We start from the raw sequence: 27,932 nt of genomic DNA, 5'->3' as shown, positions 1-27,932 counted from the left end.
GCTTGCTCTAGGGCTTGGCCCAGTGGTGGTCAGGCCCCGGGGGGTGGGGTAGGGAGCTGCAGAGATGGGGCATTGTCAATGGGGCCAACAGGACAATTAACTGCCAATTTTGCCTCGGATAAGAAGGAAGGGCATCACTATTGTTTGAAATCTATCCAGTCAGACTCCTCTGCTCTGGGGCTGGCCCGACCCCACAAACCCCACTGCTGCAGCAGGGCTACCGTAAAGGAAAGTCTCACCTCGGATTACACTGTGTGGTGGAAGAGGGGGCACACATGAAGCAGAGCCAGGGGCTGCTGGTATGTCACGGGTGTGGGAATGAGGGCGTGCATAGATGTCATGCAATTTCCCCTGGGGGGCTGGAATTGCACCCTTTGAAAGCCCTGCTGCATTTCCCCATGGCTGGTAGGCAGTAGCCGGTGAACCGTAGTAGCTCTGAAGGTGGGGAATGCGCTCCTTCGGGGAACCCAACTGAAAAGAAGAGACAGGCATGTTGTTTATGTGGAGCTGTGAACTGCTGAAGACTTTTGGTCACAGCAACCTTGGGCTGGATTCAATCCAGCAAGCTTCAGCTGAAAAGCTCTTTCACCCTCAACTGCCGAGTTCCCTGAGCGCATGATACATGCATGTATCATGCCAATTTCTAAGCAGGCAGAAGGCTGGACAAAAGAGTTCCATGCCCGGTAAATTACTGCAACAATAATAAGGCAGGTGATAAACAGCAAGCAGCATGGCTGCAGCAAATCCCATTCCAGCCCAGTTTCAGCTCCCGTGTTAATGGCACAACATGGATAGCTAAGATGAGAAAATGGGTGCTATATTTTTGCTCATCTTCAGTGAAGCATCCAATACAGTTTCACATGATAACCTCGAAGGGAAATGAGGCAGGATCAGAGGTACAGCTGCGGTAAGGTAGAAGGGCAAGATAGGCACATGCAGCCCCGGTTAATGGCTCAGTGATGAGAAGAAGTGCTGAGCCAGGTCTGTGCTGGGTCCATACTAATCAATATATATGTGGGCAAGAACCTCTGTTTGTAGCTGAGGACCGCTGTAGTGTGCTGGGATCTCACCTTCTCATCCAGATCATCATCGCTCTCATACATGTCATCCTGGCCCAGCCGCCACTCATATTCCACATGAACACGCATGTTGAACTGATTGTTTTGAGCCTGCAGCAGCTGGAACACAGAGGAATCAGGCTCAGGTCAAACTCTCTCCTATACCCACCTACAGCGCTCTGCATCAAGGCTGAAAGTGGAGTGGGCAGCCCAGGGTCAGAGAGACAGGTCCTGGGGGAAAACACACCTCAGTGTGAAGCAGTGGGGGTTTCCAGCTGGTAGGCATGGCACCCAGGCTGCCCCATCTCTACCTGGGGACTTTCCTACAGCCTTCGTCCTTTTTCCAGGACACTGCTGTTTGCATTGGAGCCCTAACACATGGGCCTGGGCAGCACAAAAGCAAGATTTCTGGGTGGTTTCTGGGTGTGGGATCCTGCCATATGCCAGAAGGAGATCATCCCACAGCAGACTGCTCTGAGCCCAGCAGCTATAGCCACAGAGACCTCTCAACCTGGCAAATCCAGACCATGTCCCATCAGTACTGACTCTGATTTTGCTAACTGAGAGAAGAAACATCTCTCTAACCCCAAAGTCTGCACTACCACTAGAAATGTCTCCAAACTGGCTGTCCCATCCCTCCAGTGGGGTCTGAACGAATCCCATTCTCTGTCAGCAACAGCAGACCAGGCATCTACCTGAGGTCACTTTATGTCCTGCTCTGCATCCCTCATGGGTACCAGCAGAGCCCTAGCAACTCAGACAAGGCCTTGCATCAGGGCACCACTGTCAGCCAGGACCAGCAGAAGCAGCATGCACTGCCTGCAGCACTCCTAGGCCATCCTGGATGAGCCAGTGGGAGGGGCAACCCCAATCTCTCCCCCCACCCCTAAACTCAGAACCCCCTACCAATCAGGCAAAGTTCAGGCCAGATTCCAGACCAAGAAGAGACCAACCTCACAGAATTCAGCCAAGTTGTCACATGGAGCCCGGTGCAGCCTGGGCCAGAAGCTTAGGTGTCTTGTTGGCACTGTGCAAATATGGGCAATAAAGCTGAGTGTTTTGGACCTCCACTAAACAAGAGGCCAGACCTTAGAATGGAGCTATTTGCCCAGCATACTGCTGGATCTATGCTGCAGGGAGTGCAATGTGGGCTTGGGGAAACACCCTGCAGAAGCAGTGTGGTGGGGCTAACCCCCTCCCCTTCTAATGAGGTCCAATCCCTGGTTTGCTACTGAGCGCCCCACCTGCTGCGTGGAGCTCACACCCCAAAGGTGGAGACTGTAAGGTGCCATTTCTTACCAGTTCTTCACACAGCGAGTGTCTCATGCACCTGGCCACATCCAGGGCCGTCTCTTCAGCTTCATTGGCTGTGGGGAAAAAGCAGCTGTCATGAGCCCTGTGAGCGCTAAGGCAGTTCCTGCTAGGGAGGCATGGAAGCGACTCTCGATAGGGCTGCCCTGTGAGTTCCACGTTAACCCCCGTCTCCTCTAGCTCTTGCTCTGAGTGAGCGAGTTGTTTGGATGCTTCCATGTGGGATGCAGGATTCCAGAGCTCCTGGCACAGTGCTGGCACAGGGGAGTTTAACATTTGGCTGCCAAGCCTTGGGAGTTTTGGCTTCCCTCAGGTCAGGACCCACTTTTAGCCCCCTGATTGGCCCCTGCAGAATTTGCTCTGCACATGAGCACAGATATGTGTACAGCCAGGGACTGTAAAGAGGAGAGAACAACCGAAGAGCCATTGCTACTAAATGGCTCCTGTCACAGGAGGCAGCCTTTAAAGGTAAATGTGTGACACCGCTGACAAATGCGCGACAAAGATACAGACACTAATTAGTTGTCGTGATTGTACTGCCACCCCCAACTTTAAAGTGGAATTCTTTATAAATCTCAAAGGTCAAACACAGGGTACGTTTTTCATACCCTCATGCACAGCAGATTATTAGATCTTCGGTCAGGGCTCAAAACCAGCTGGCATATGCCCATGCACCATACCGGTGCTGCTCCACGCCTGCTCTTTTGTTCTCCAGAATCTCAGCCCTCATTTTTTAAAAAAAGGAAGTCTCTAGCTGTTGTGTGAAGAAAACCTCAGACGCGTGAGCAAAGTATCACTTGTGCAGGCATGTCTGCCTGAGTCTGGAACAGCAGCTCTGAAAGGTGTGCCCTGCCTCATTCATCTCAGGGAGGTGATTGCTCAGAGGCCTAAGGATGAACATTCAGGTGCAAGGCCGGCTCTAGGTTTTTTGCCGCCCCAAGCTCCAAGAGCGCAACTGCCCAAGCCAAAAAAAAAAAGAAAAGGGTGGCTGGAACGCCGCCCCCGGAATTGTGCCACCCCAAGCACGTGCTTGCTTTGCTGGTGCCTAGAGCCGGTCCCCTTCAGGTGTCACCACTGGGAACTATTTCCTCCCCCTGGAAGAGAGGAGAGGGAGGGCCACACACCTGCCGCTTATGGAGTAATGGCTCATGTTGGTGCTGCAGGTGGGTGGCACTGGGCAGATGCCACCATTCATTTCTTCCCCAGTCTAAAAGGCGCTGAGCCCAGCAGAGCCCAGAGGCTTGTTCAGGCCTTGCTGAGGCAGAACCAAACTCAAGGAGCCCAGTCAGCACATGATCATATTCTGAACATCGACATAATCTACTGTGCGTGGTGTCTTGTGCTGGCAATGCACCAGGGTGGAGCTTATTTTGCAGGCAGAGCCCAGAAGAGTAACACCCACCTCTCTCCCCAGTCTGACCTGTCTTTAGCTTGGAAACAAAAGTTAGCAATCCTAGTCAGAACGGAGTCGAGCTCCCTCAGCCACACAGGCCTGAATGCACGAAAGGACATAGGGTGGGGACACTGAGCGTTGCAACGCTGAACTCTTGGACACCTAGAAAATCCTGGGAACAACCTGTGACTCCCAAAGCCTGAGGTAGGCGCTTAAGAGTGGGGCGAGAGATGCATCTTTGAATGCAAATCACAAAAGCCAGCACGCTAGCCGCCTTGGAGATGCCAACCAGAGGGGTGTGCACTAAGCCCAGCTCTCTCTCAGAAGTAGGTGCCTTTCTCTGCTTGTGATTCTCAGCCAGAAACCCTCTTTGGAATTAGGCGCCTATGCCAGTTTGCAAGAAGCGAATGCGGGAGGGAAAGTGAGAGAGCACAAGCATGAGAATGACTCTGTAGCCTGGTAGGCAGAGCACTCATCCAGGAGGTGGGAGACCCAGCATCCAGGCCCCCTGCTTCAATGACTATTTACTTATTTATCTACAGTGGAAGAACTTCAACAGAAGAGACTGAGGAAGCCCCACCCATCACAATATCCCACAGCGCAGTGGTTTGAGCTGCACTTGAGCGTGGCAGCTCCCTGTTCAAACCCCTTCTCCCCCTGAGGCAGAGGGGGGACTTGAACCCATGGTCTCCCACATTCCAGTGAGTACCCTAACCACTGGGCTAATAGTTATGAGGGAGGGCCTGGTCCTCCTCCTCCCACCACACTGTTTTGTGTGAACTTGCCTGAGGGGTCTGAGACTGTAGGCAGCCTCTGAGCCCAGCTACTGGCTGGGGTCCCACCCATGACTTAGATGACTGAATGCCTCTTTCCCTGCCTTGTGCATGGTCTGGGGGTTAGACGTCTGGGTGCCGAGAGGGCAGCAGAGCGCACATGCCCAGAGGCAGTAACTTAGGCACCATGGGAACTTTCTACTGCAAAAATGTAGGCACCGAGTGAGTTCAGGAGCCTTCAGGGCTCAGCTGGAGTTCTGTGGATCTCAGTGGAGCCTAAAACTGGGCCTTGGGACCCTAATGACTTTTATGAACCTAGGCCCTGAGGATTAATCTTCATCCGATTCAATTACCTTTCTCACTGCTAAGCAATTAATCATAGGATCATAGAAGATTAGGGTTGGAAGAGACCTCAGGAGGTCATCTAGTCCAACCCCCTGCTCAAAGCAGGACCAACCCCAACTAAATCATCCCAGCCAGGGCTTTGTCAAGCCTGACCTTAAAAACCTCTAAGGGTGGAGATTCCACCACCTCCCTAGATAACCCATTCCAGTGCTTCACCACCTTCCTAGTGCAAAAGTTTTTCCTAATATCCAACCTATACCTCCCCCACTGCAACTTGAGACCACTCCTTGTTCTGTGATCTGCCACCTCTGAGAACAGCCTAACTTCATCCTCTTTGGAACCCCCCTTCAGGTAGTTGAAGGCTGCTATCAAATCCCACCTCACTCTTCTTTTCTGCAGACTAAATAAACCCAGTTCCCTCAGCCTCTCCTCATAAGTCATGTGCCCCAGACCTCTAATAATTTTTGTTGCCCTCTGCTCAACTCCAATTTGTCCACATCCTTTCTGTAGCAGGGGGCCCAAAACTGAACGCAATACTCCAGATGTGGCCTCATCAGTGCCGAATAGAGGGGAATAATCACTTCCCTCGATCTGTTGGCAATGCTCCTACTAATGCAGCCCAATATGCCGTTAGCCTTCTTGGTAACAAGGGCACGCTACTGACTCATATCCAACTTCTTGTCCACTGTAATCCCCAGGTCCTTTTCCGCAGAACTGCCACATAGCCAGTCGGTCCCCAGCCTGTAGCAGTACATGGGATTCTTCCATCCTAAGTGCAGGACTCTGCATTGTCCTTGTTGAACCTCATCAGATTTCTTTTAGCCCAATCCTCCAATTTGTCTAGGTCACTCTGGACTTTATCCCCACCCTCCAGCATATCTACCTCTCCCCCCAGCTTAGTGTCATCTGCGAACTTGCCGAGGATGCAATCCATCCCATCATCCAGATCATTAAGGAAGATGTTGAACAAATGTCCTGGGGCAGACCATCAGCTGGGGTAAACTCTCATAGCTCTCTCCAAGTCAATGGTCCCCTTCATAGGGAGGACTGGAAGCACCACTGGAGGGAGCAGGCAGAGCTGAGAGGTTGTAGGGAGGAAACAACTGGTGGGGCCCTGGAGGGGGCTGGAAAGAGACAGAAACGGGGAGGCTCTGATGTGCAGCCCGGGGTCTAATGGATGGGAGCCCTGCTCTGGCAGACTTTATATAGGTCCAGCTGCATGGGGCTCCCCTTCTACAGACCTCAGTGGAAAGAGGAGAGTGCATGGTGGTGCAGCAGGAGCCAAAGGGAGGAGCTGGCTGCAGGAGTGGAGACGAGGCGCCAGCACTGCCTGAGGTCTGGTGCTTGCAAACCAGGCTGGCCGGGGGAGCTGAGGTGATTCTGGTCCATGGAACAGGCCTGGGGATGGGGCTAGTGAGCAGAGCTGCAGCTAGAAAGGAAGGACTGATTGACTGGGAGTTGGAAGAAGACAGTGAGATCTGGCTGAGTGAGGATGACTGGCTGGTGACTGGGAGCTGGCCTAGCGGAAGGGCTGTGAACCATTGAGATGGTTAAACACCCATAGCTGCTCTGAGGAAACCTCTGCACATCTGGCTAAGAAAGCATTAACTAATATTACAGTGATGTGCACAGAGCTCTCCAGGGAGCAGTCTGGCCTTGGATTCCAGCTGAGACTTACCAAAACAGGGATTCCAACCCAAAGACTTTGTCAATTTGCAGTTAAAGTAGCACATGATAGTCCAGAGAAGAGACCACACTGGACACATAAAAGCAACCCCACTCAACATTAACAGGTATATATAGAAATTGATACTTAAACAAATTAGGCATCAGAGCAACTTTCTCAATGCCCAACACCCAAACAACTTTAACTGTTTGGGAGCAACTTTAACTCTGCCCTGAGGAGAAAGCACACTCCATGAATGAAATGATCCATTCATCACAGAGCTCTCTCTCAGAACTGCACCTAAAAGCATGGAGAGATTACTCTTATTCATAGAAAACTTGTGTCACTGTTTCAGGGTAACTGCACCTCTGACCCCCTCCATAGTCTGCTAAAGGGCACCCCTTTAGATCTCAGGCCTCCAGCCATCTCCCCTCTCTCTTCAGTCTGGGGGTTTAGGCTGCAGTCCCCCTGCAATTCATGGTGATTATTCCAGTAGATCTGACCTCGCTCAGCACATGCATTTTACTTTGATCCTCCAAGGTTCGTGGGTTACCTGGTACCAGACAGATTTCACAGAGCATAGAACATTGATTTTAGGAGAAAAGTATTACAGAGAAAATATATCATACAACAGAGAAAGGTCTAAACACATGCTAGCTTATCAGAAGTCACCTATCATCCACATGGGGGATCTGGTAGGTCACAGTCCTTCAACCCTTTGGGTCGGGTTTCCCCCCTTGGTCAAAGGACCATGTCAATTTGTTGGATCTAAAGCAGGACCTCAGGCAGTTCAGGCTGGGCCTTTACAAGCTCTTCTTTGTCTCCTGGGCTTCTTGAATGGTCTGAATTAGTCTGTGCAATTTCCCCTGGGGGTGGTACTTCTCTGGAGTTGTCTACCTGTCCCAGGGCTGCAGTAATTATCCTCACTGATTGTAGCTCCTGCAGTGATTGGAGCTCTTCACCAGCCAGCATACACTGCCTGGCTTACAGCGATAGAGATAACATTTATAAAATTGCAAGACTAGTCTCAAGATACGCCTGTGTTTATCACATCTGGTACCACTTGTCATCAATCAGGCCTTTTGTAAAATCCACTCTACAAAACTAAAGGCACTTTATTAATTCAGGAATCCCTGAATTCATATGTGTAACAGAGTCATTGGTGGTTCCTCCCTTGGGAGGCGGGGGAGGGCAGGAACCTGACAATGCCCAGTTATCTGCACTGAGGGGTCCCAGCCCAGGTCCCACTTCCTTACTATTTGGGGGGGGGGCCTCTGCCCTTTGTGGGCCCTTTTAAGTCTCTCCAGAGGCGGGGATCAAAAATGAAAGTCACAAACCCCAAGGCATTCAGGGATACTCCCTCCCAGTGGCACTAGCAAAAGGGGAGGGGTGCAGCAAGTCTACTGTGCACCAACGTACTGGGTTTTGGGGAAATTGGTCTGGCCAGGCCTCTGAGTCAGGCTCAGCCTGTCCATCTTACGCTGGGAATCTGTTGTTCAGGGTGAAGGTCTCCTGGCTAGGAATCACTCCTGCAGTCTGCAGCTTAGGGCAATCCTGCTCCTCTCCCACCCGTCCTCCCTTTTAAAGGCCTCCTCCCTATCATACATAATTCACAGGGCCAAAGGGGTAGGGCTAGCCCTTCCCTGTCTGCATGGGGTCTATACACCCCATCACAATATGGGTCTAAAGTTTGTTACAGGGCCCATCACCATAGCATGCAAACCCATCCAAAGAGTGATTTTTTCCTACTACTAATACCATGCATCCCCAATTAAAGACACATGGTTAGAGACAAAGCTACTGTATGAACTAACCAGAAATGCTACACCAGCTGAGAAAGATCCACACTGATTATATTAACACAGGAACTGTGCGCATCATCACAAATCAGACACAGAATTACACACTAGAGGATGGACACATATAAGGTTAGGTAACAGGAGCACAAGGGACCAAAGGAGCTCCCAATAAAGTAAAAGCAAAGACTGCTGTTGTCTCTAGCAGAGGTCAGGACAGGGCCTAACATATTAACACAAATGCAGGGGCAGAGTTAAGGTTGTTTGGGCGGTGGTCATTGAGCATTTTTGTCTTTAACGGTAAGTGTGTGTGTGTCTGCAGATGCTCGAGTATAGGTTGTTGTCCAAACTGTTAATGTCTGAGGGGTTTAAGATGGGTTTATTGTAAGATGGCTCTTGACTTGCACTTAACCTTAACTGTAACAAGGTTTTTGTTTTGGGATTCTCTACATCTGCTTAATAGGCATTAGTGATACCTCAAACGTGCTCAGAGCTGCTTCAAAACAATCGGTCAGTAAAATACAAGTAACTCTGAGCCAATGGGTCAGCAATATCTGCCTTCCTGTGGCCTGGAATAGTCACTCCTTATAAAGCTCATGGCTGTCACATTCACAGTCACAGCCTCTCCTGTCCAGGTATCTCCTGAAGGAATCAGGATTCTTACCATGCACTGAGTCATCAAGGATCAGCACGTGACTTCTCTAACCAGAGCTAAGCCATAATCCCTGTTACACACCATGTACTGCCGACCCTATCGGGGCACCTCAGCGCTGTTCCATTGTCCTGTGGATTTACAATGCTACACATTCTGTGTATAAAAGCCACTTGGTTCTGCATGCTTCTTCTGTTGCATTTGGCCTCGTGCAAAGGGCTCCTGTTCTGTTCCCAGTAAAACATGCAAGGTGCAGAGAGCAGACACAGGCCCTGCGAGTGAGACAGTAAAAAATAAGGAACCCAACCCCGACATCTTCTTCCCTGTTTGGAGAACCGAGCCCGTGCAGTCACTTACTGATGGCAATGCTGGCTTTGGCTCTCACAAAGAGCTTGAGGCACTCGGGTTTATTGTGGAGGCAGCAGTAATGAAGCGGTGTGTTTCCCTTCACTGTCTGCTTCACAAGGCTCCCACTGGGGCAAAGGACAGTCAGTATCAGTATGCTTGAGAAAGAGCAGTTCTCATCTATAACAATAACTGCATGACGTTCAACCCCAAACCCTTCTCCCTAGCTCACAGGAATGAAGACCAGAACGGATACTGCCCAGCATTCAGGCTTTTAGCCAAAGCATGTGAATGTAGGGCTGCAAAATGTCTGGCATATTGTGCAGCTCTTGTGCACTGGGCAGCCCTGCCATGCCTGCTGACAGCTCACCTGGGACCTCGCGCATGGGACCTCGCACAGCTCACCTGGGACCTCGCGCGAGCTGCGGGCAGCAACTGCAGTTCATCCCGTGGCCACAAGAGGCTGTTGTGGCACATGGCTTCAGGCAGGTGGGGACAGCTCGTTGTGGGGGTGAGGGTGGGGGGGACACACACGCTGAATGGAAGGGACTGACTGGGGCCCAGATTAAGCCAGGGTCTGAAAGGGGTCAGGAGAGGCTGTCTCATCCCCAGCTGCCAGACGCTGCCTCCAGTAATAAATCACACAGGGTTTATTAAAATAATTAGGATTGTATGCAAATTATGTGAAAATATGCAAATCTTCTCACTGAATACTCTACCCATGGAATTTCCCCAACCTTGGCAGCTGTGTGCACGGTCCCCGGCAATGGGCAGCGCTGTGAGGCTGGTACAATACCCACTCTACTGCAGCAGCAGCCGAAGTCAGAACACAATCCTGCACTTGCACACCAGATCACACAGGACTGCACATCCGTGAGGACGCAGCTATGCATCACTGAGTGATGTCAGCATGGAATTTCGTATGGAATGAGCATACGCTTTTATCAGCTTTCAAGTTTTACAACCATATATGGTCGCGGGGGAAGTGGGGGAGAGAGATAAAGAGAAGAGTTCACAGTACAGGAGGTGATGCAGAAGATAAGGGTTTAGAAGGATCGTCTAGACGAAGGATGGTTTTGTATGGACTGGAACCCCGGAGAGCTGAATTCCATTCCCAGCTCCAAGAACCTTCTTTTGTGACCTTGCACAAGTCACTTTCTCCCGCTGAGTCTCTATTCTCCCTTTTGTAAACGGGAGATCACAGAATCATAGAATATCAGGGTTGGAAGGGACCTCAGGAAGTCATCTAGTCCAACCCCCTGCTCAAAGCAGGGCCAATCCCCAATTTTTGCCCCAGATCCATAAGTGGCCCTCTCAGATGATGATAACGGAGCCTAAGCTCAGAAGGGTGCTGGGAAGATAAATCCATAAACACTTGGGAGGTACCCAGACACTGTGTGGCGGCCCTTAGGGAGACAGACTTTAATGCTAGTTCCACCCCAATCAATGGCGCACTGGGCTTGAATGCAGAAGGAAAAAAATGTACCTCCTCCTGTTTAGGAAGAACCAGACTCACTCAGAAAAGCAAGAGCCAGCCCTTGGGAAGCCCATCTTTGAGCCTGGCTGGCCCGGAGTAGTCGCTAATGGGATGTAGAGCCTGTCACCAGTGGACTGCAGTCAGGGTGGGCGTGCTCATTGGAGAGCTGTTCAGTGGCGGGGCGGGAGCAGGGGCATGGGCTGAACCACCCAGGGGGACACATGTCCTAGTCGGAAAATCTCCGTCCCCATTGGCACTCATTGCTCCCCTCAGCAGAGAGCCCAGGGAAGGGCCATGGCCATGAATTCCCCTCTAACCCTAAAGATGGTTTCTCCAAGTCAAAACCGAGGCACTTCCACAGGGAAATACCCTGGTGCTGCCCCCTGGTGGTACTTCAGGGGATATTCAGAGGCACTTAGTCTACAAGGCTATCCAGCGCCTTCCACCAGCACTAACTCCGCTGATGACATTATGTACCTTAGCCTGAGCAGACAGTCCTACCCCTGCTAGTGCCTGCAGTCAGCTTACCTGTTCTGCACCAGAAAATCTACAATGTGTAGAGAGGTTCGGTCAGCTAACAAGACTGCCAGGTGGAGAACAGTTTCCCCGGGTTCCTGTAAATGGGAAACAAACAGCAAGTGATTGGATGCTTCCGAGTTTCTCAGTATTTCCATGCAAAACAAGCATGTTCTACCCCTCCTTAACTTCCAGGACTTGAAGAATTGCCACCATGGATCAGGGATGGGGCCTGTCTAGCCCCATACCCTGTCTCTGACTGTGGCCAGTACCAGCTGCTTCTGAGGAAGGCACAAGAAACCCCAGAGTGGACAAATTTGGAATAACCCATTCATAGGGGAAGTGTCTTCCTCACACCCATCAGTTAGAAGCTTGCTCATGCCCTGAAGTGGGGGAGGGGAGGGTTCATATCCCCACTCTTTATGTAATATAACTGCAGATAAAGTCATCAGTAATTAAGAGCAGCAGGACTGCAGAAGTGCTTAGATCAGGGCCCCATTGTTCAATCACCAAACTGTAAGAGACAATGGTGACATTTTCCTTACTAGGACACAGACCCGGAAGGGACCTCCTGGGGCAATGGGTCCATCCCTGCTATCACCGGCAGACCTATCAAATTATCATTATTACAATAATAGTAGTACAGTAACCCTCCCCCGGCACTGGCCCCTGCTCCAGCTGCGATGCAGCAGAACACGATCCTGTCCTGGGGAGAGGACGGCCAAGGGAGGGCAGCTTGAACTGGGGAAGTGGCTCTGAATCCGCCCAGAGGGGCAGTTGGGAAAAGCTGTTAGAGAAGGAGAAGAATCAAGATGCTGAGCTGATGGGTGAACCAGAGCCTGGGTAGGAGGGGAGGTGATAAAATAAAAGAAGAACAGGAGAATAGAAGTAGGGGACTGGGAAGTGAGAAGGAAGAAAGAAGGAAAACAGCAAAGGTTTCAGGTCAGGAGAAGCAGAAAAATAACCAGACTTGGCAGGCGGGAACAGGCACTAATAGAGAAGGGAAGTAGAGGGAAATGATATCTACAGACTTACCAGAGACAGAGCATCAAGGGAAAAAACTGAAAGGAAACAGAACTGGTGAAAAAGGGACTTGATCAAAAAGCTGAGTTAGATGAAAACAGAGCCTGAAAATGGTAAATGAGAAGGCTGCCCACAAAGGACCTAAAGCTTGTGAGGAGAGAGAGTGACTGTGACCGTCTAGTGACAGGATACAGTTCAAAGGGGCCTGATGCACAAATGAGGGGCCACTAGGTGAAGAAACCCCACTTGTAGATAAATTCTGTGAAAAGACATACAGCCAGAGGAACAGCAAACCTCAGGAGCCCTTCAAGCCAAAGAGAAGCAATGAACAGGCCAGCAAGAGTGGAGCTGGACTTGCAGCCAAGGAGAAGAAAAGATGACTCTTCTGTGAAGTGACACAATCTATTGTTAAGGAATCTCTTTGTTCTTCTTAATAACAATCCATTTGGTACTAACTGCCCAGCGTGTACAAGCCCCAGAGGTTAACAAGTTGGTAACCTATAATGTAACTATGAACAGTAACTCTTTGGCAATGTTCTACATGATTTAAGCTCCTGGTACCAACTTGTTAACCTCTGGGGTTTTCCCTTATAAAGTCCTAAAAATTTCAAATGACCCATTTGTCTTGGTTTGCCGCTGCCTCTCCTCCCAATTTGCCTTGCCTGCCTGGCCGGGTCACCACACTATAATCACGCAGTATTAGTGGAGCACCCAGAAGCCCCAATCAGAATTAGGATCTCATTGTTTCAGAGACACCTGAGCTAAACCAACTGGTCCCTCTTCACCCATTTGTATTGACATGTACAAAACATTGCAATGTATCAGCAAGGTGTGATTTTCCTTTGCAGAAGCCATGCTGGTTTCTCCCTTATATCCAGTTCATCATGGTGGTGTATACTTCTAATGATTACTTCAGTGAATTTTCCTAGTGCTGAAGACTCAGTGATCTGTAATTCCCCACATCACCCCGGGCATTGTTTTTACACTTGCTACCCACCAGCTGACCAGTACTGTAGCTGATTTTAACAAGTGACTACATATTGTATAAGCAGCTCAGCCCTTTCATTTCTCAATAATAAACAATACCTATCCCGCATATTGCACTTTTCAACTGTATATCTCAAGAAGCTTTATATTAAATACCCCATTTTTCAGATGAAGAAACTGAGGCACAGACTTGTCTAAGGTTATGCCTCAAGTCAACAGCAGAACTGCCCTACTCTCCTGAGTTCATATCCAGTGCCCTATCCAAAGGGACTACTGGATTCCTTTTAGATGTATACCATCTGATCCTGGAGACTCAATCTTTCAATGATCAGTTTGCTCTAGTACTTCCTGTTTTGACACCACAATTTCGGGCAGTGCCTCATCTTTATTACAAAAATCACTTCCTCATCCTTCTTAATTGTTCCCTTTATCCTGCAGCAGCCCACCAGACTCCCTAGTTCTCTCACAGAACAGGTGTCCTGCTTTTGATGTACTTCAAACATGTCTTGTGATTTGTTTTTATGCCTTTTGCTGTTTTCTCTTTGGATTCCCTCTTATGCCTCCTGATTTCCTTCAGACATATTGCCTGACATAGTCTCTATGTTCTTTTACAGGCTTCACTAGCGTTGGCTTTCCAGTTTTGGAAGGATACCTGATAGCCCTTGAACCTCCCATTTAGCCAGGCAGGTTTACTTCCTGTCTTTCTGCTGCCCTTTCCGACTGAGGGGTACATATGTTTTGGGGACTGTTAGGGTTGCTTAAACAGTCTCCATGCTGAGTTTAAGGGTTTTAATTTCCTCATTTCTTACTTTAATGTTTTTTACTTGTTTCCTCCTTTTCTTGAAGTTTAGTGTCACCATGCTCATTACTGGAATCTTTCCTCCTCTTGGCAGCATGCCACTAAGGGTATGTCCACACTGCAGTTAGACACCTGCAGCTGGCCTGTGCCAGCTGACTTGGGCTCGCAGGGCTGGTTAATTGCAATGTAGACTTCTGGGTTTGAGCAGCAGCCTGAAGTCTGGGACCCTTTCACCTTGCAGGGTCCTACTGCCTGGACTCCAGGCCAAGTGTGAACATCTACACTGCAACTGACCAGCCCCTTAGCCTGAGTGAAGTGAGTCTGAGTCAAGTGACGCAGGCAAGCGGTGGGTTTTTAATTGCACAGTGGACACACCCTTCGCGGCTCAGCTATTCTTACTTCTTGATTTAACTCCTAGTTGACCTATATTAGGTTGACTTACCGCCACCGCAGTAATTAGTCCACACTACCTCCTTGAGTCGGTGATGCGCATCCTCATCAGCAGTGCTTCCACCGACCTCAGAGGGGCAGTATGTGGACCTGAGAGCCTGGTCTTGCATCTCTGCCGGACGCCCAGCTGCCCCACAGGCTCCTGGCCTCCCTGCAGGCGGCTCCCCTTGGCTCCCTGTTGCCCACCAGGAGCAGTGGGCAAGCCGCCCGGGGCTTCTCACCTCCCCGTTCCCTGCCTGGAGTGGGGTCCAGCTGCCCAGGGTTTTTGCCCTAGCTGCCAGCCAGGAACGGGGTCCAGCCACCCAGCCCTCCAGGGGCGGGGAGCAACTGGGTTCTAGCTGCCTGGCTTTCTTGTCAATTTCTCAGCTAAGAGAGCTACCAGCCGTTTTAAGTAAGGTCGTGTCTACATAAACAGTAGCCCTACCTACACCGACATAAGCCCTACGCCTCTCGTGGAAGTAGAGTTATTATTTCAGCGTAGTAGGGCACTTCCACCAGTGGGACAAGGCTGTCGTGAAGACACTGACATAATTTGGTTGATATAAATCAGCTAGCTGTGCAGTGCAGACCACGCCTTACTTAGGAAGTTGAGAACAGCCTCTTGTCTTGTGTGCGCTAGAGCTGGCTGTTCCGAGAAGCAACTGATGTGCCATTTGCCCAGCTGAAGTCACTCATTTCATCATTTTGTTAGGCTGAGTTCCTTCTCTCATTTCTCTCTACAGGTGCACGCTACAGGTATCCCTGTCCTGAGGCAACCATACTCTTTATAGAGCAGTGGCAGTGACTTCTGAGTTAAGGTTGTGTTCTATTATTTCACTTAAAGCACCTTTCAGACTTTGGTTTGAAAACCTAATGTATCTGTCCCAACTGTAATTTGAGTAATGTGTGAACTTTCTGAGGATTTCAATAAATCTGTTAATTTCCGAGTTTTAATCAGTTAAAAATTGGCCTTAAAAAGTTCTAACTCAAAAAGATTGAATTTTATGATAGTTCAAGCCTCTCTAGCTTAAAAGCTATGGCATATAGAAAGCAAGCAAGGTGCATGTAGGGCGAGTGTGGTGTCTCTCTTTGGATGTGACTAGTTTGCTAATTAACAAAAATAAGAGAATGTATTAGTGTTATTTACCATAATTAAATCTGTATGCACTGTACCTAGCTGATGGAAAGCGTGATTTAAATGGGCAACCTCCGTTCTCTGATGCAGTGTGGCGAAGTCTTTCTGAAAAGTGTGAGAAAGGATTACAATACTGTCTTTTATCAGACGCCCCCAGGAACCTTCCCTGTGTCTGAAATTGGGGGCTACCATGGTGTATGGGGAGTGGGCAGTGCTTGTCCAGGGGTACTGGTGTTGCGCTGGAGAAGATCACGGACAAAGGAATGGATGCTTTGCTGAAATCAGGATCTCGCTGAAACTGAGATACTGAGACAGCTGGACAGTTTTACAAAGAGCAAGATCTTCAACACAGTAGCAGCTGCTTTGACCATGACCTGGACACAGGGTGGGTTGATATAAATCAAGGTGATTTAAATCACTAAGTGGGAAAACCTCAATTTAAATAATCAATTTTAATCGACTTTTCCATTTGTACTTATTATTTTCTAAAGAAGGGTGCATTCTCATTGGTTAAAATAATTATTAAAACATGTTGATTTACAACTAAATAGAGCTTTTACACTAGATTTGGTACATCTTTTTGCTGCCTTGGAGGGTATATTATAACTATATACACTTATTTAATCAATTATGTAGCTTAATATTTTCACACTCTTATTAATTGTACATTTTAGTATGTTAGAAAATGGTGAATGATATATTGATTATTTACTAGATAATTAACTTTTTGCTCATGACTTGTATCAAGCTACAGTAGGATGGTAACAGGAATTTAATTACACACCACCATATATATTTTATTTTTATTAAACAAAACAACCTTAAATATTTTGGATACATAACTTCTCTTACCAAAATGGGTTTTATATTTACCACAAACAATTTATTACAGGAACAGAGGGATTTGCTGTAGTCAGTGAATGAAATAGATTATTTTAGGTCACCCTGGAAAAAATGTCAAATATACCTATCTGAAAGTGACTGGAGCTTAAGTCCCTACTCACCTAAGTCTCCTGAAAATGAGACAACAGTCTCCTAAGTGACTTAGGCTGTCCTTCCCTTCTCGTTTTTATTCATAGATTGGAAGAGAAACAAGTTTTCCTGCTTTTTCAACTCCCAATTGTTTTCCTAACTTGGAATGAATTAGTCCAAATGAAGAAAATATTCTTTCTGTCCCTGCAGAAGAGGCTACTGCTGTCAAAAGCTGGTTTAGCATTTCAACAAACTCTGGTTCCAGGTGCTTAGTTAATGACTGCCGCCAGTTCAGTGGTATAACTTTCTTTAAAACATCATCAGCAAACATGTCCTGTGTGAACGATTCACCTCCAGCCCTGAAATTCATTATGGTTGGCATGATTAAGGGATGATTATTAAATGCCCATATCATAGCAGCATCTTCTTCAGCAGTTAGACATCTACCCTTGTACTTTGGGTTGAGGATATTAGCAAGAAAGTGAGGTGGAGTAAGTGCTTGATCCATCTGCTTCTTTACAGCCTACACCTCTTTCTTTAATGCCTCTTGAAGTTCTTTCCAAATGTTAACAACATCAGCAATGCAACAGCAATTTTTTCTGTGATTTGTCCAAGGCCATGGAAACTGGTTTCAGTATATCCAGCATCTTTTATGTTTCTCTTTAGTCCAATGGTGGCTACTTTGGCTGTGATAGTTCCATCTGTTTTGTCATGATTTTCTTCACATATTGTCATCAGACTAGGCCAGCTCTTAATAAATAGCTCTGTGATGGGATGTATAAATCCCACACTGGGACTGAGATGGTTAGAGAGCAGCTCTGGGCCCAGGTGACCCCACCCCGCTGCACCTACAGAGCATCTGCCAGCTGAAGGTGGAGCTTGAAAGGGAGCCAGACAGCTCAGAAGAGGCCTGATAGGGCAAGGAGAGAGTGCCTGGAGAAGGGTGCTGCAGAACCCTGTCCCTGGGAGACAGAGCCTGTCTGCTGTGCACAGAGGGGCTGGTGGTCAGTCACTCTCCTTTTCTTTACGGCTTTGTGTCACACTGTGAGACTTGGGCGGGGGCAAGGGTGGTAGGAAGTGGCCCAGGGACGCAGCCTCAAGGCACTCCCAGGGGCTGGACATTGTTGCCTCTTACAGGGTCCTGGGCCAGAGCCCAGTGGAGTGGGAAGGCCGGGGCTCTCCTACCAACCACCCTTCTAAGAGAGAGCACAAGGCCCCTCACTTCCAGACTGCCCCTTGAGGAAGCCAGGGGAGGGTAAAGACTTTGAAAACTTAGTGGTTGGGACTGGACACCTGGAGGAGTCCATAAATGGATGAAGTCCTACCCCAGTCATGAGGGCGTGGGACCAGGGCCGGATTAAGACCTTTAGAGGCCCTAAGCACTGAAAAGATTATGATGCCCCCCCATATGTAATTCAAAATAAAAACAATACTATACCGTAAAATAAAATTCTATTTTTTGAAATGACACAAAACTTACATGTATGCTGAAATTAAAATAGCTTCTTTCTAGATTTTCTCATTGCAAAATTCTAGATAAGTTAATCGAAGCTGACTCGACGAAGCATGTCTGCTTCCATACACAATAGGGAAAGTGAATCAAGTCTGTCCTGACACATTGTTGTTCTCTGAGGGTTTTTTATTCTTTTCAGCTGAGAAAAAGAGCGTTCTGCGGAGCAGTTAGTAATCATCAATGTTAGAAAAATACGTCGTGTGATCTCTACATTTGGAAATACACATTGTATTCCCTCTTTCAATATTGTGTCATGACGATCAATGTGACTGAATTTCATTTTTCCTGTTTCATTACACTTTGCACGCATATAACAGTAGAACTGCCGTACTTCTCCACAGAGATTCATGTTCAAGTCAACAGGGTATAAGTCAACTAGCTTTTGGGAACCTTGTGAATATTGTTCATCAGATAAGTCCATATCGTTTAGATAAGAAAATCTACTTTATACTTCTTTGTACACTTCACCTGTCCTCTTCATACGAGCTTCAAGTGTATCAATTATAGTGTAGTAAGTAGATACGCGAAATTTGTCTCTAGGATTCAATGCTGTTTCTGTTGCACTGCTATCATTTTCATGTTTTTTCCTGATTCACTTGCAGGACTGGGCTTCTTTGTAGTTAGTATCAGGCAACATATCTTTTGATATGTCTTCAGATCTTTAGAAATCATTCCTCAAAGTGTGTAAGTGGTCTGCTAATGATTGACAGAGGTCTGCACATGTTTTCAAATCCAATTCTTTTTCTTGGAGAGCTTGACTTGTGTGGTAAAAGTGTTGTAAAATTTCATTCCACATGGTCAACATGAACACAAACTCTAGTTCTTGCATCTTGTTTGCAATGTTTTCTGCCTCTCGTATAGTTTCTCCCTTTTGTGATTGGTCTTCAGCTATACTTTCTAATGCATCCACAATCTTTGAGTAGGACTCCAGAATTGCACTTGTTGCCACTGCATATGCCTCCCAGCGAGTATTAGAAAGAGATTTCAACACACGATCATTGCCCAAATGTGTTTTAAGAACTGCCCATTGGTGTGTTGAGGCAGAGAAAAATGTATAAAGTAACTGTACTGTTGAGAAAAAACTTACTGCCAACAATCAACAGCACTGTGGCCAACAAGATTGAGAGAGTGTGCAGCACGTGGTATGAATATGACATATTTGTTCTGTTCTAAAAGCTTCTTCTGCATTGATAGATTCATAGATTCATAGATATTAAGGTCAGAAGGGACCATTATGATCATCTAATCTGACCTCCTGCACAATGCAGGCCACAGAATCTCACCCACCCATTCCAGGAATAAACCTGTCACCTATGTCTGAGCTATTGAAGTCCTCAAATCATGGTTTAAAGACTTCAAGGAGCAGAGAATCCTCCACCAAGTGACCCGTGCCCCATGCTACAGAGGAAGGCAAAAAAGCTCCAGGGCCTCTTCCAATCTGCCCTGGAGGAAAATTCCTTCCCGACCCCAAATATGGTGATCAGATGAACCCTGAGCATATGGGCAAGATTCACCAGCCAGATACCCAGGAAAGAATTCTCTGTAGTAACTCAGATCCCACTCCATCTAACATCCCATCACAGGCCATTGGGCCTATTTACCATGAATATTTAAAGATCAATTAATTGCCAAAATCATGTTATCCCATCATACCATCTCCTCCATAAATTTATCGAGTTTAATCTTAAAGCCAGATAGGTCTTTTGCTCCCACTGCTTCCCTTGGAAGGCTATTCCAGAACTTCACTCCTCTGATGGTTAGAAACCTTCATCTAATTTCAAGTCTAAACTTCCTGATGACCAGTTTATATCCATTTGTTCTTGTGTCCACATTGGTACTGAGCTTAAATAATTCCTCTCCCTCTCCGGTATTTATCCCTCTTATATATTTATAGAGAGCAGTCATATCTCCCCTCAACCTTCTTTTGGTTAGGCTAAACAAGCCAAGCTCCTTGAGTCTCCTTTCATAAGACAGGTTTTCCATTCCTTGGATCATCCTAATAGCCCTTCTCTGAACCTGTTCCAGTTTGAATTCATCCTTCTTAAACGTGAGAGACCAGTACTGCACACAGTATTCCAGGTGAGGTCTCACCAGTGCCTTGTATAACGGTACTAACATCTCCTTATCTCTACTGGAAATACCTCTCCTAATGCATCCCAAGACCACATTAGCTTTTTTCACTGCCATATCACATTGGCTCATAGTCATCCTGCGATCAACCAATACTCCAAGGTCCTTCTCCTCCTCCGTTACTTCAAATTGATGCGTCCCCGGCTTATAACTATAATTCTTATTATTAATCCCACCTTACACTTCTCACTATTAAATTTCATCCTATTACTATTACTCCAGTTTACAAGGCCATCCAGATCTTCCGGTATGATATCCCAGTCTCTCTCTAAATTGGCAATACCTCCCAGCTTTGTATCATCCGCAAACTTTATTAGCACACTCCCACTTTTTGTGCTGAGGTCGGTAATAAAAAGATTAAATAAGATTGGTCCCAAAACCGATCCCTGAGGAACTCCACTGGTAATCTCCCTCCAGCCTGACAGTTCACCTTTCAGTATGACCTGCTGTAGTCTCCCTTTTAACCAATTCCTTATCCACCTTTCAATTTTCATATTGATCCCCATCTTTTCCAATTTAACTAATAATTCCCCATGTGGCACCGTATCAAATGCCTTACTGAAATCTAGGTAAATTAGATCCACCGCGTTTCCTTTGTCTAAAAAATCTGTTACTTTCTCAAAGAAGGAGATCAGGTTGGTTTGGCATGATCTACCTTTTGTAAAACCATGTTGTATTTTGTCCCATTTACCATTGACCTCAATGTCCTTAACTACTTTCTCCTTCAAAATTTTTTCCAAGACCTTGCATACTACAGATGTCAAACTAACAGGCCTGTAGTTACCCGGATCATATTTTTTTCCCTTCTTAAAAATAGGAACTATGTTAGCAATTCTCCAATCATATGGTACAACCCCTGAGTTTCCAGATTCATTAACAATTCTTGCTAATGGGCTTGAAATTTCATGTGCCAATTCCTTTAATATTCTTGGATGAAGATTATCTGGGCCCCCCAATTTAGTCCCATTAAGTTCGAGTTTCGTTTCTACCTCAGATATGGTAATATCTACCTCCATATCCTCATTCCCATTTGTCATGCTACCATTATCCCTAAGATCCTCATTAGCCTTATTAAAGACTGAGGCAAAGTATTTGTTTAGGTATTGGGCCATGCCTAAATTATCCTTAACCTCCACTCCATCCTCAGTGTTTAGCGGTCCCACTTTTTCTTTCTTTGTTTTCTTCTTATTTATTTGGCTATAGAACCTTTTACTATTGGATTTAATTCCCTTTGCAAGGTGCAACTCTACTTGACTTTTAACCTGTCTCTCTTTATCCCTACATGTTGGCAGTGTTGTCATAAGATTGACCTCTGCACTTTGAGAAATCTATTTTGCAAACTTGGCACAGATAATGCAGTACTTGATTTGCCATTTCTTCACTAGTGTGGCTTTTCAAATTGAGGAATGTTATAAATCGTTCCACTGGTTTTCCATCTGTGGGAGACACATATCTTAGTACAATACTCAGTTGATCAATATGTGAAAGTTCAGGTGTAGAGTCGACAGATAAACTGAAGTACCCAGCAGTACTTATTTCATCCACGATAGCTGAACGAACTTTGTCACTCATTAGACCAATGAGTTCATCACACATTGTGTTGGATAAGTATGATGGGTTACCTTTGCCCGCATTTCCATATTTTGAGATATGGCCTGCTAAAAATGGGTCAAACTGAGCCACAAACTCCAACAATCCCAAGAAATTTCCATTCTGCAATGATCCAAATGTGTCATTTGATCCCCGGAAAGGCAGACCATGTTCAGCTAATGTTTGAATAACAGCTACAACACGCTGCAAGACATGTTGCCAGTATTCACGCTCCCCTTTAATTTGTTCTTCCAATTTTTTCTGGTGCCCCCTGCTTTGCTGGTGCCCTAAGCACGTGCTTAGTCTGCCTATTGGATAATCCAGCCCTGCGTGGGACCCAGTATCTTTCTTGGAATTCTGTTACCCTGGAGAGGGATAAAGCTAACTGGTGACCTGACCAGAGGATCAAGTCAACAACCAGCAAAAGACAGACTGCTATGGAGCAACAGTGCCCAGGTGAAACATTGGAGGTGAAGTAAGTAGAGACATAGTGCCCTAACCATTAGATGACTCCACCAGTGAGCACCAACCATTACAAGCTCAAAGTAGTCAACCACTAAATTCCATTGTATATCTTGGGGGAGAATCAGTTTGGTGTCCCCTAGGGGTCTGTACTGGGACCAGTGCCGTTCAACATATTCATACATGATCTGGAAAAAGGGGTAAACAGGTGGCAAAATTTGCAGATGATACAAAACTACTTAAAATAGTTAAGTCCAAAGCTGATTGCGAAGAGCAACAAAGGGATCTCACAAAACTGGGTGACTGGGCAACAAAAGGGCAGATGAAATTCAATGTTGATAAATGCAAAGTAATACACTTTGGAAAACATAATCCTAACTATTCATACAAAATGATGGGGTCTAAATTAGCCACTCAAGAAAGAGATCTTGGAGTCATTGTGGATAGTTCTCTGAAAACATCCACTCAATGTGCAGCGGCAGTCAAAAAAGTGAACAGAATGTTGAGAATCATTAAGAAAGGGACAGATAATAAGACAGAAAATATCATATTGCCTCTATATAAATCCATGGTATGCCCACATCTTGAATACTGCATGCAGATGTGGTCACCTTATCTCAAAAAAGATATATTGGAATTGGAAAAGGTTCAGAAAAGGGCAACAAAAATGATTAGGCGTATGGAACAGCTTCCATGTCAGGAGAGATTAATAAGATTGGGACTTTTCATCTTGTTAAAGAGATGACTAAGGGCGATATGATAGAGGTCTATAAAATCATGACTGGTGTGGAGAAAGTAAATAAGGAACTATTATTTACTCCTTCTCATAACAAAAGAACTAGGGGTCACGAAATGAAATTAATAGGCAGCAGGTTTAAAACGAACAAAACAAAACGAAGAAAGGGAAGTATTTCTTCACACAACGCACAGTCAACCTGTCAAACTCTTTGTGAGAGGATGTTGTGAAGGCTAAGACTATAACAGGATTCAAAAAAGAACTAGATAAATTCATGGAGGATAGGTACATCAATGGCTATTAGCCAGGAAGGGCAGGGATGGTGTCCCTAGCCTCTGTTTGCCAGAAGCTGGGAATGGGTGACAGGGGATGGATCACTTGATGATGACCTGTTCTGTTCATTCCCTCTGAACCACCTGGCACTGGTTACTGTCAGAAGACAAGATAATGGGCTAGACGGACCTTTGGCCTGATCCAGTATGGCCGCTCTTATATCCTGCTTTCTTTAGTGAAGCTGAAGCAAAGTGGTTGCTAAGGAAGTATTTTGAAATTTCAACAACATTTTCCTTTTTCCTGCAGTTATACTTAAGTCTGTGGCTATAAGATGCATCAAATGAGCACTGCACCCATATGTTGTAAGTTTCAAATTCCTTTTTGAAACACTTGGAGGAGAGGAAGGTGATCAGGAACAGTCAACATGGATTTACAAAGGGCAAATCATGCCTGACCAACCTGATTGCCTTCTATGATGAGATAACTGGCTCTGTGGATATGGGGAAAGCGGTGGACATGATATACCTTGACTTTAGCAAAGCTTTTGATACAATCTCCTACAGTATTCTTGCCAGCAAGTTAAAGAAGTATGGATTGGATGAATGGACTATAAGGTGGATAGAAAGCTGGCTAGATCAGCAGGCTCAAGGGGTAGTGATCAACAGCTCTATGTCTAGTTGGCAGCCGGTATCAAGCGGAGTGCCCCCGGGGTTGGTCCTGGGGCTGGTTTTGTTCAACATCTTCATTAATGATCTGGATGATTGGATGGATTGCACCCTTAGCAAGTTCGCGGATGACACTAAGCTCGGGGGAGAGGTAGATATGCTGGAGAGTAGTGATAGGGTCCAGAGTGATCTAGACAAATTGAAGGATTGGGCCAAAAGAAATCTGATGAGGTTCATCAAGGACAAGTGCAGAGTCCTGCACTTAGGATAGAAGAATCCCATGCACTGCTACAGGCTGGGGGCTGACTAGCTAAGTGGCAGTTCTGCAGAAAAGGACCTGGGGATTACAGTGTATGAGAAGCTGGATGTGAGTCAGCAGTGTGCCCTTGTTGCCAAGAAGGCTAACGGCATATTGGGCTGCATTAGTAGGAACATTGCCAGCAGGTCGAGGGAAAGGATTATTCCCCTCTATTCGGCACTGGTGAGTCCACATCTGGAGTATTTCATCCAGTTTGGGGCCCCCCCACTACAGAAAGGATGTGGACAAATTGGAGAGAGTCCAGCAGAGGACAACGAAAATGATTAGGGAGCTGGGGCACATGACTTACAAGGAGAGGCTGAGGGAACTGAGCTTGTTTAGTCTGCAGAAGAGAAGAGTGACTGGGGATTTGATATCAGCCTTCAATTGCCTGAAGGGGGTAACAAAGAGGATGGAGCTAGGCTGTTCTCAGTAGTGGCTGATGACAGAACAAGGAGTAATGGTCTCAAGTTGCAGTGGGGGAGATCTAGGTTGGATATTAGGAAAAACTATTCCACTAGGAGCGTGGTGAAGCACTGGAATGCGTTACCTAGGGAGCTGATGGAATCTTCGTCCTTAGAGGTTTTTAAGGCCCGGCTTGACAAAGCCCTGGCTGGGATGATTTAGTTGGGGTTGATCCTGCTTTGAGATGACCTCCTGAGATCTCTTCCAACCCTAATTTTCTATGATTCTATGATTCATTATTTTCTTTTAGATTTCTTCTCAATTTAGCGATTGTGATGCTGAGCCAGTGAGGGTTAAGCAACCAGCTGGCTGGCTGAAGTAAAAGAAACCTTTAAGGACATATTAGAAGAATACTGAAATGGTAAATAGGGCCATTCCTCATAGATAGTTAACAAAGCTATGTTAAATAGAATCACAGAACCATAGAACTGGAAGGGACCTAAAGAGGTCATCTAGTCCAGGCCCCTGCACTCGTGGCAGGACTAAGTATTATCTAGACCATTCCTGACAGGAGTTTGTCTAACCTGCTCCTAAAAATCTCCAATAATGGAGATTCTACAACCTCCTTAGGCAATTTATTCCAGTGTTTAACTACCTTGACAGGAACTTTTTCCTAATGTCCAACCTAAACCTCCCTTGCTGCAGTTTAAGTCCATTGCTTCTTGTCCTGGCCTCAGAAGTTAAGAAGAACAATTTTTCTTCCTTCTCCTTGTAACAACCTTTTATATACTTGAAAACTGTGATCATGTCCCCTCTCAGTCTTCTCTTTTCCAGACTAAACAAACCCAATTTTTTCAATCTTCCCTAATAGCTCATGTTTTCTAGACCTTTAATCATTTTTGTTGCTCTTCTCTGGACTCTCTCCAGTTTGTCCACTTCCTTCCTGAAATATGGCACCCAGAACTGGACATGATACTCCAGTTGAGGCCTAATCAGCGTGGAGTAGAGCGGAAGAATTACTTCTTGTGTCTTGCTTACAACACTCCTCCTAATACATCCCAGAAGGATGTTTGCTTTTTTTGCAACGGCGTTATACTGTTGACTCATATTTCGCTTGTGGTCCACTATGACCCCCAGATCCCTTTCCACAGTATAGAGGACTAGAGGTCCTCTATACTGACTATAGACTAGAGGTCTTGAAATGTAGTCCTGTATTGTTAGCGAATTAGAAGTAGATACTAATTGTATTTGTCTGTGTTTACCTATGCCTTATTAGAAGTTCAACACTGTGATCTAATTAGCTTGTAGATGCTAAACATTGGTTCCTGTCTGTAATGTTTCATTACTATATTATATTGATTTAGTGATCAAAAGGGGATATTAAAATTTAGATGAAACTTGTGGTTTAATAATATAATTGTCTTTATTTCTCTTTGAAGTTTGTAGTAAACTACCTATAAACCGCTTGAATGGTTAATTGCCTTATGCTAATCAATTCAACTAGTTATTGGTATATGCCTAGGAAATAGAGTATTACTTCAAAGCAACAATGTACATTACCTATTCTTCACCTAAGGAATGGCTGCTGTCACCACTTGCTGCCAAGAGGCTCATCAGCTGCACTTCAGCGCTAAAGGAATTTTTGGGCCTGATCCTTACTATCTCAGATCTGCTTAAACTTGGTCCGGGAAGTTGAAGTTGCAAGACTGAGGTCTCCATGTCTATTCTGGATTAGCCCGGCCATTCTTATGGAAGATTTGAACAAACTTTGCACATGGACTGCCTATTGTACTATATCTTTTTAAAGTAATTTCAGAAGGATTTCTACAAGGACTATTGATTAATCGCAGTTAACTCACACAATTAACTCAAAAAAACTAATCATAATTAAAAAAATTAATCGCGATTAATTGCAGTTTTAATCACACTGATAAACAATAGAATATCAATTGAAATTTATTAACTTTTTTTGGATATTTTTCTCCATTTCAAGTATATTGATTTCAATTACAACACAGGATACAAAGTGTACAGTGCTCACTTTATATTATTATTTTTATTAAAAATATTTGCACTGTAAAAATGATAAACAAAAGAAATAGTATTTTTCAATTCACCTCATACAAGTACCATAATGCAATCTCTTTATTGTGAAAGTGAAATTTATTTTATATAACAGCACTCAAAAACAAAACAATGTAAAACTTGAGACCCTACAAGTCCACTCAGTCCTACTTCTTATTCAGCCAATCGCTAAGACAAACAAGTTTGTTTACATTTGCAGGCGATAATGCTGCTCGCTTCTTGTTTACAATGTCACCTGAACGTGAGAACAGGTGTTCGCATGGCACTTTTGTAGCCAGTGTTGCAAGGTATTTATGTGCCAGATATGCTAAACATTCATATGCCCCTTCATGCTTTGGCTACCATTCCAGAGGACATGCTTCCATACTGATGATGCTCATTAAAAAAATAATGCGATAATTAAATTTTGATTGAACTTGAGGGAGAATACTATGTTTCCTGCCCTGTTTTACCCACATTCTGTCATGTATTTCATATTATAACAGTCTCGGATGATGAGCCAGCACATGTTGTTCATTTTAAGAACACTTTCACTGCAGATTTGACAAAACGCAAAGAAGGTACCAATGTGAGATTTCTAAAGATAGCTACAGCACTCGACCCAAGGTTTAAGAATCTGAAGTGCCTTCCAAAATCTGAGAGGGACAAGGTGTGGAGCATGCTTTCAGAAGTCTTAAAAGAGCAAAACTCCGATGTGGAAACTACAGAATCTGAACCATCAAAAAAGAAAATCAGCCTTTTGCTGGTGGCATCTGACTCAGATGATGAAAATGAATATGCATTGGTCTGCACTGCTTTGGATCATTATCGAGCAGAACCCGTCATCAGCATGGACGCATGTCCCTTGGAATGGTGGTTGAAGATGAAGGGGCATATGAATCTTTAGCTCATCTGGCATGTAAATATCTTCCAATGCCGGCTACAATAGTGCCATGCGAACGTCTGTTCTCACTTTCAGGTGACACTGTAAACAAGAAGCGAGCAGTATTATCACCTGCAAATGTAAACAAACTTGTTTGTCTGAGTGACTGGCTGAACAAGAAGTAGGACTGCGTGGACTTGTAGGCTCTAAAGTTTTATATTGTTTTATTTTTGAAT

General features: G+C 45.7%; 1 protein-coding gene across 2 annotated transcripts in view; it reads right to left on the bottom strand.

Annotated features, from left to right (window-relative positions):
- LOC125622208 (arf-GAP with SH3 domain, ANK repeat and PH domain-containing protein 2-like) overlaps positions 1 to 27,932 on the bottom strand; it is a 122,150-nt gene that overhangs the window by 15,360 nt on the left and 78,858 nt on the right. For both annotated transcript variants that reach the window (XR_012664741.1, XM_048819996.2), the window contains exons 18-22: positions 11,345 to 11,430; positions 9,352 to 9,467; positions 2,358 to 2,425; positions 1,071 to 1,178; positions 240 to 471 (exon numbers count right to left, since the gene is read on the bottom strand). Coding sequence is in view for 1 of the 2 variants with exons in the window: in XM_048819996.2 (XP_048675953.1) it covers positions 240 to 471; positions 1,071 to 1,178; positions 2,358 to 2,425; positions 9,352 to 9,467; positions 11,345 to 11,430 (610 nt within the window). In the remaining variant the exon portion in view is untranslated. The remainder of the gene's footprint in view (positions 1 to 239; positions 472 to 1,070; positions 1,179 to 2,357; positions 2,426 to 9,351; positions 9,468 to 11,344; positions 11,431 to 27,932) is intronic.

This window comes from Caretta caretta, chromosome 13 (assembly GCF_965140235.1).
Source record: "Caretta caretta isolate rCarCar2 chromosome 13, rCarCar1.hap1, whole genome shotgun sequence".
In the NCBI taxonomy this organism is placed as follows: Eukaryota; Metazoa; Chordata; order Testudines; family Cheloniidae; genus Caretta; species Caretta caretta.
This window is presented reverse-complemented; position numbering and strand designations above follow the sequence as displayed.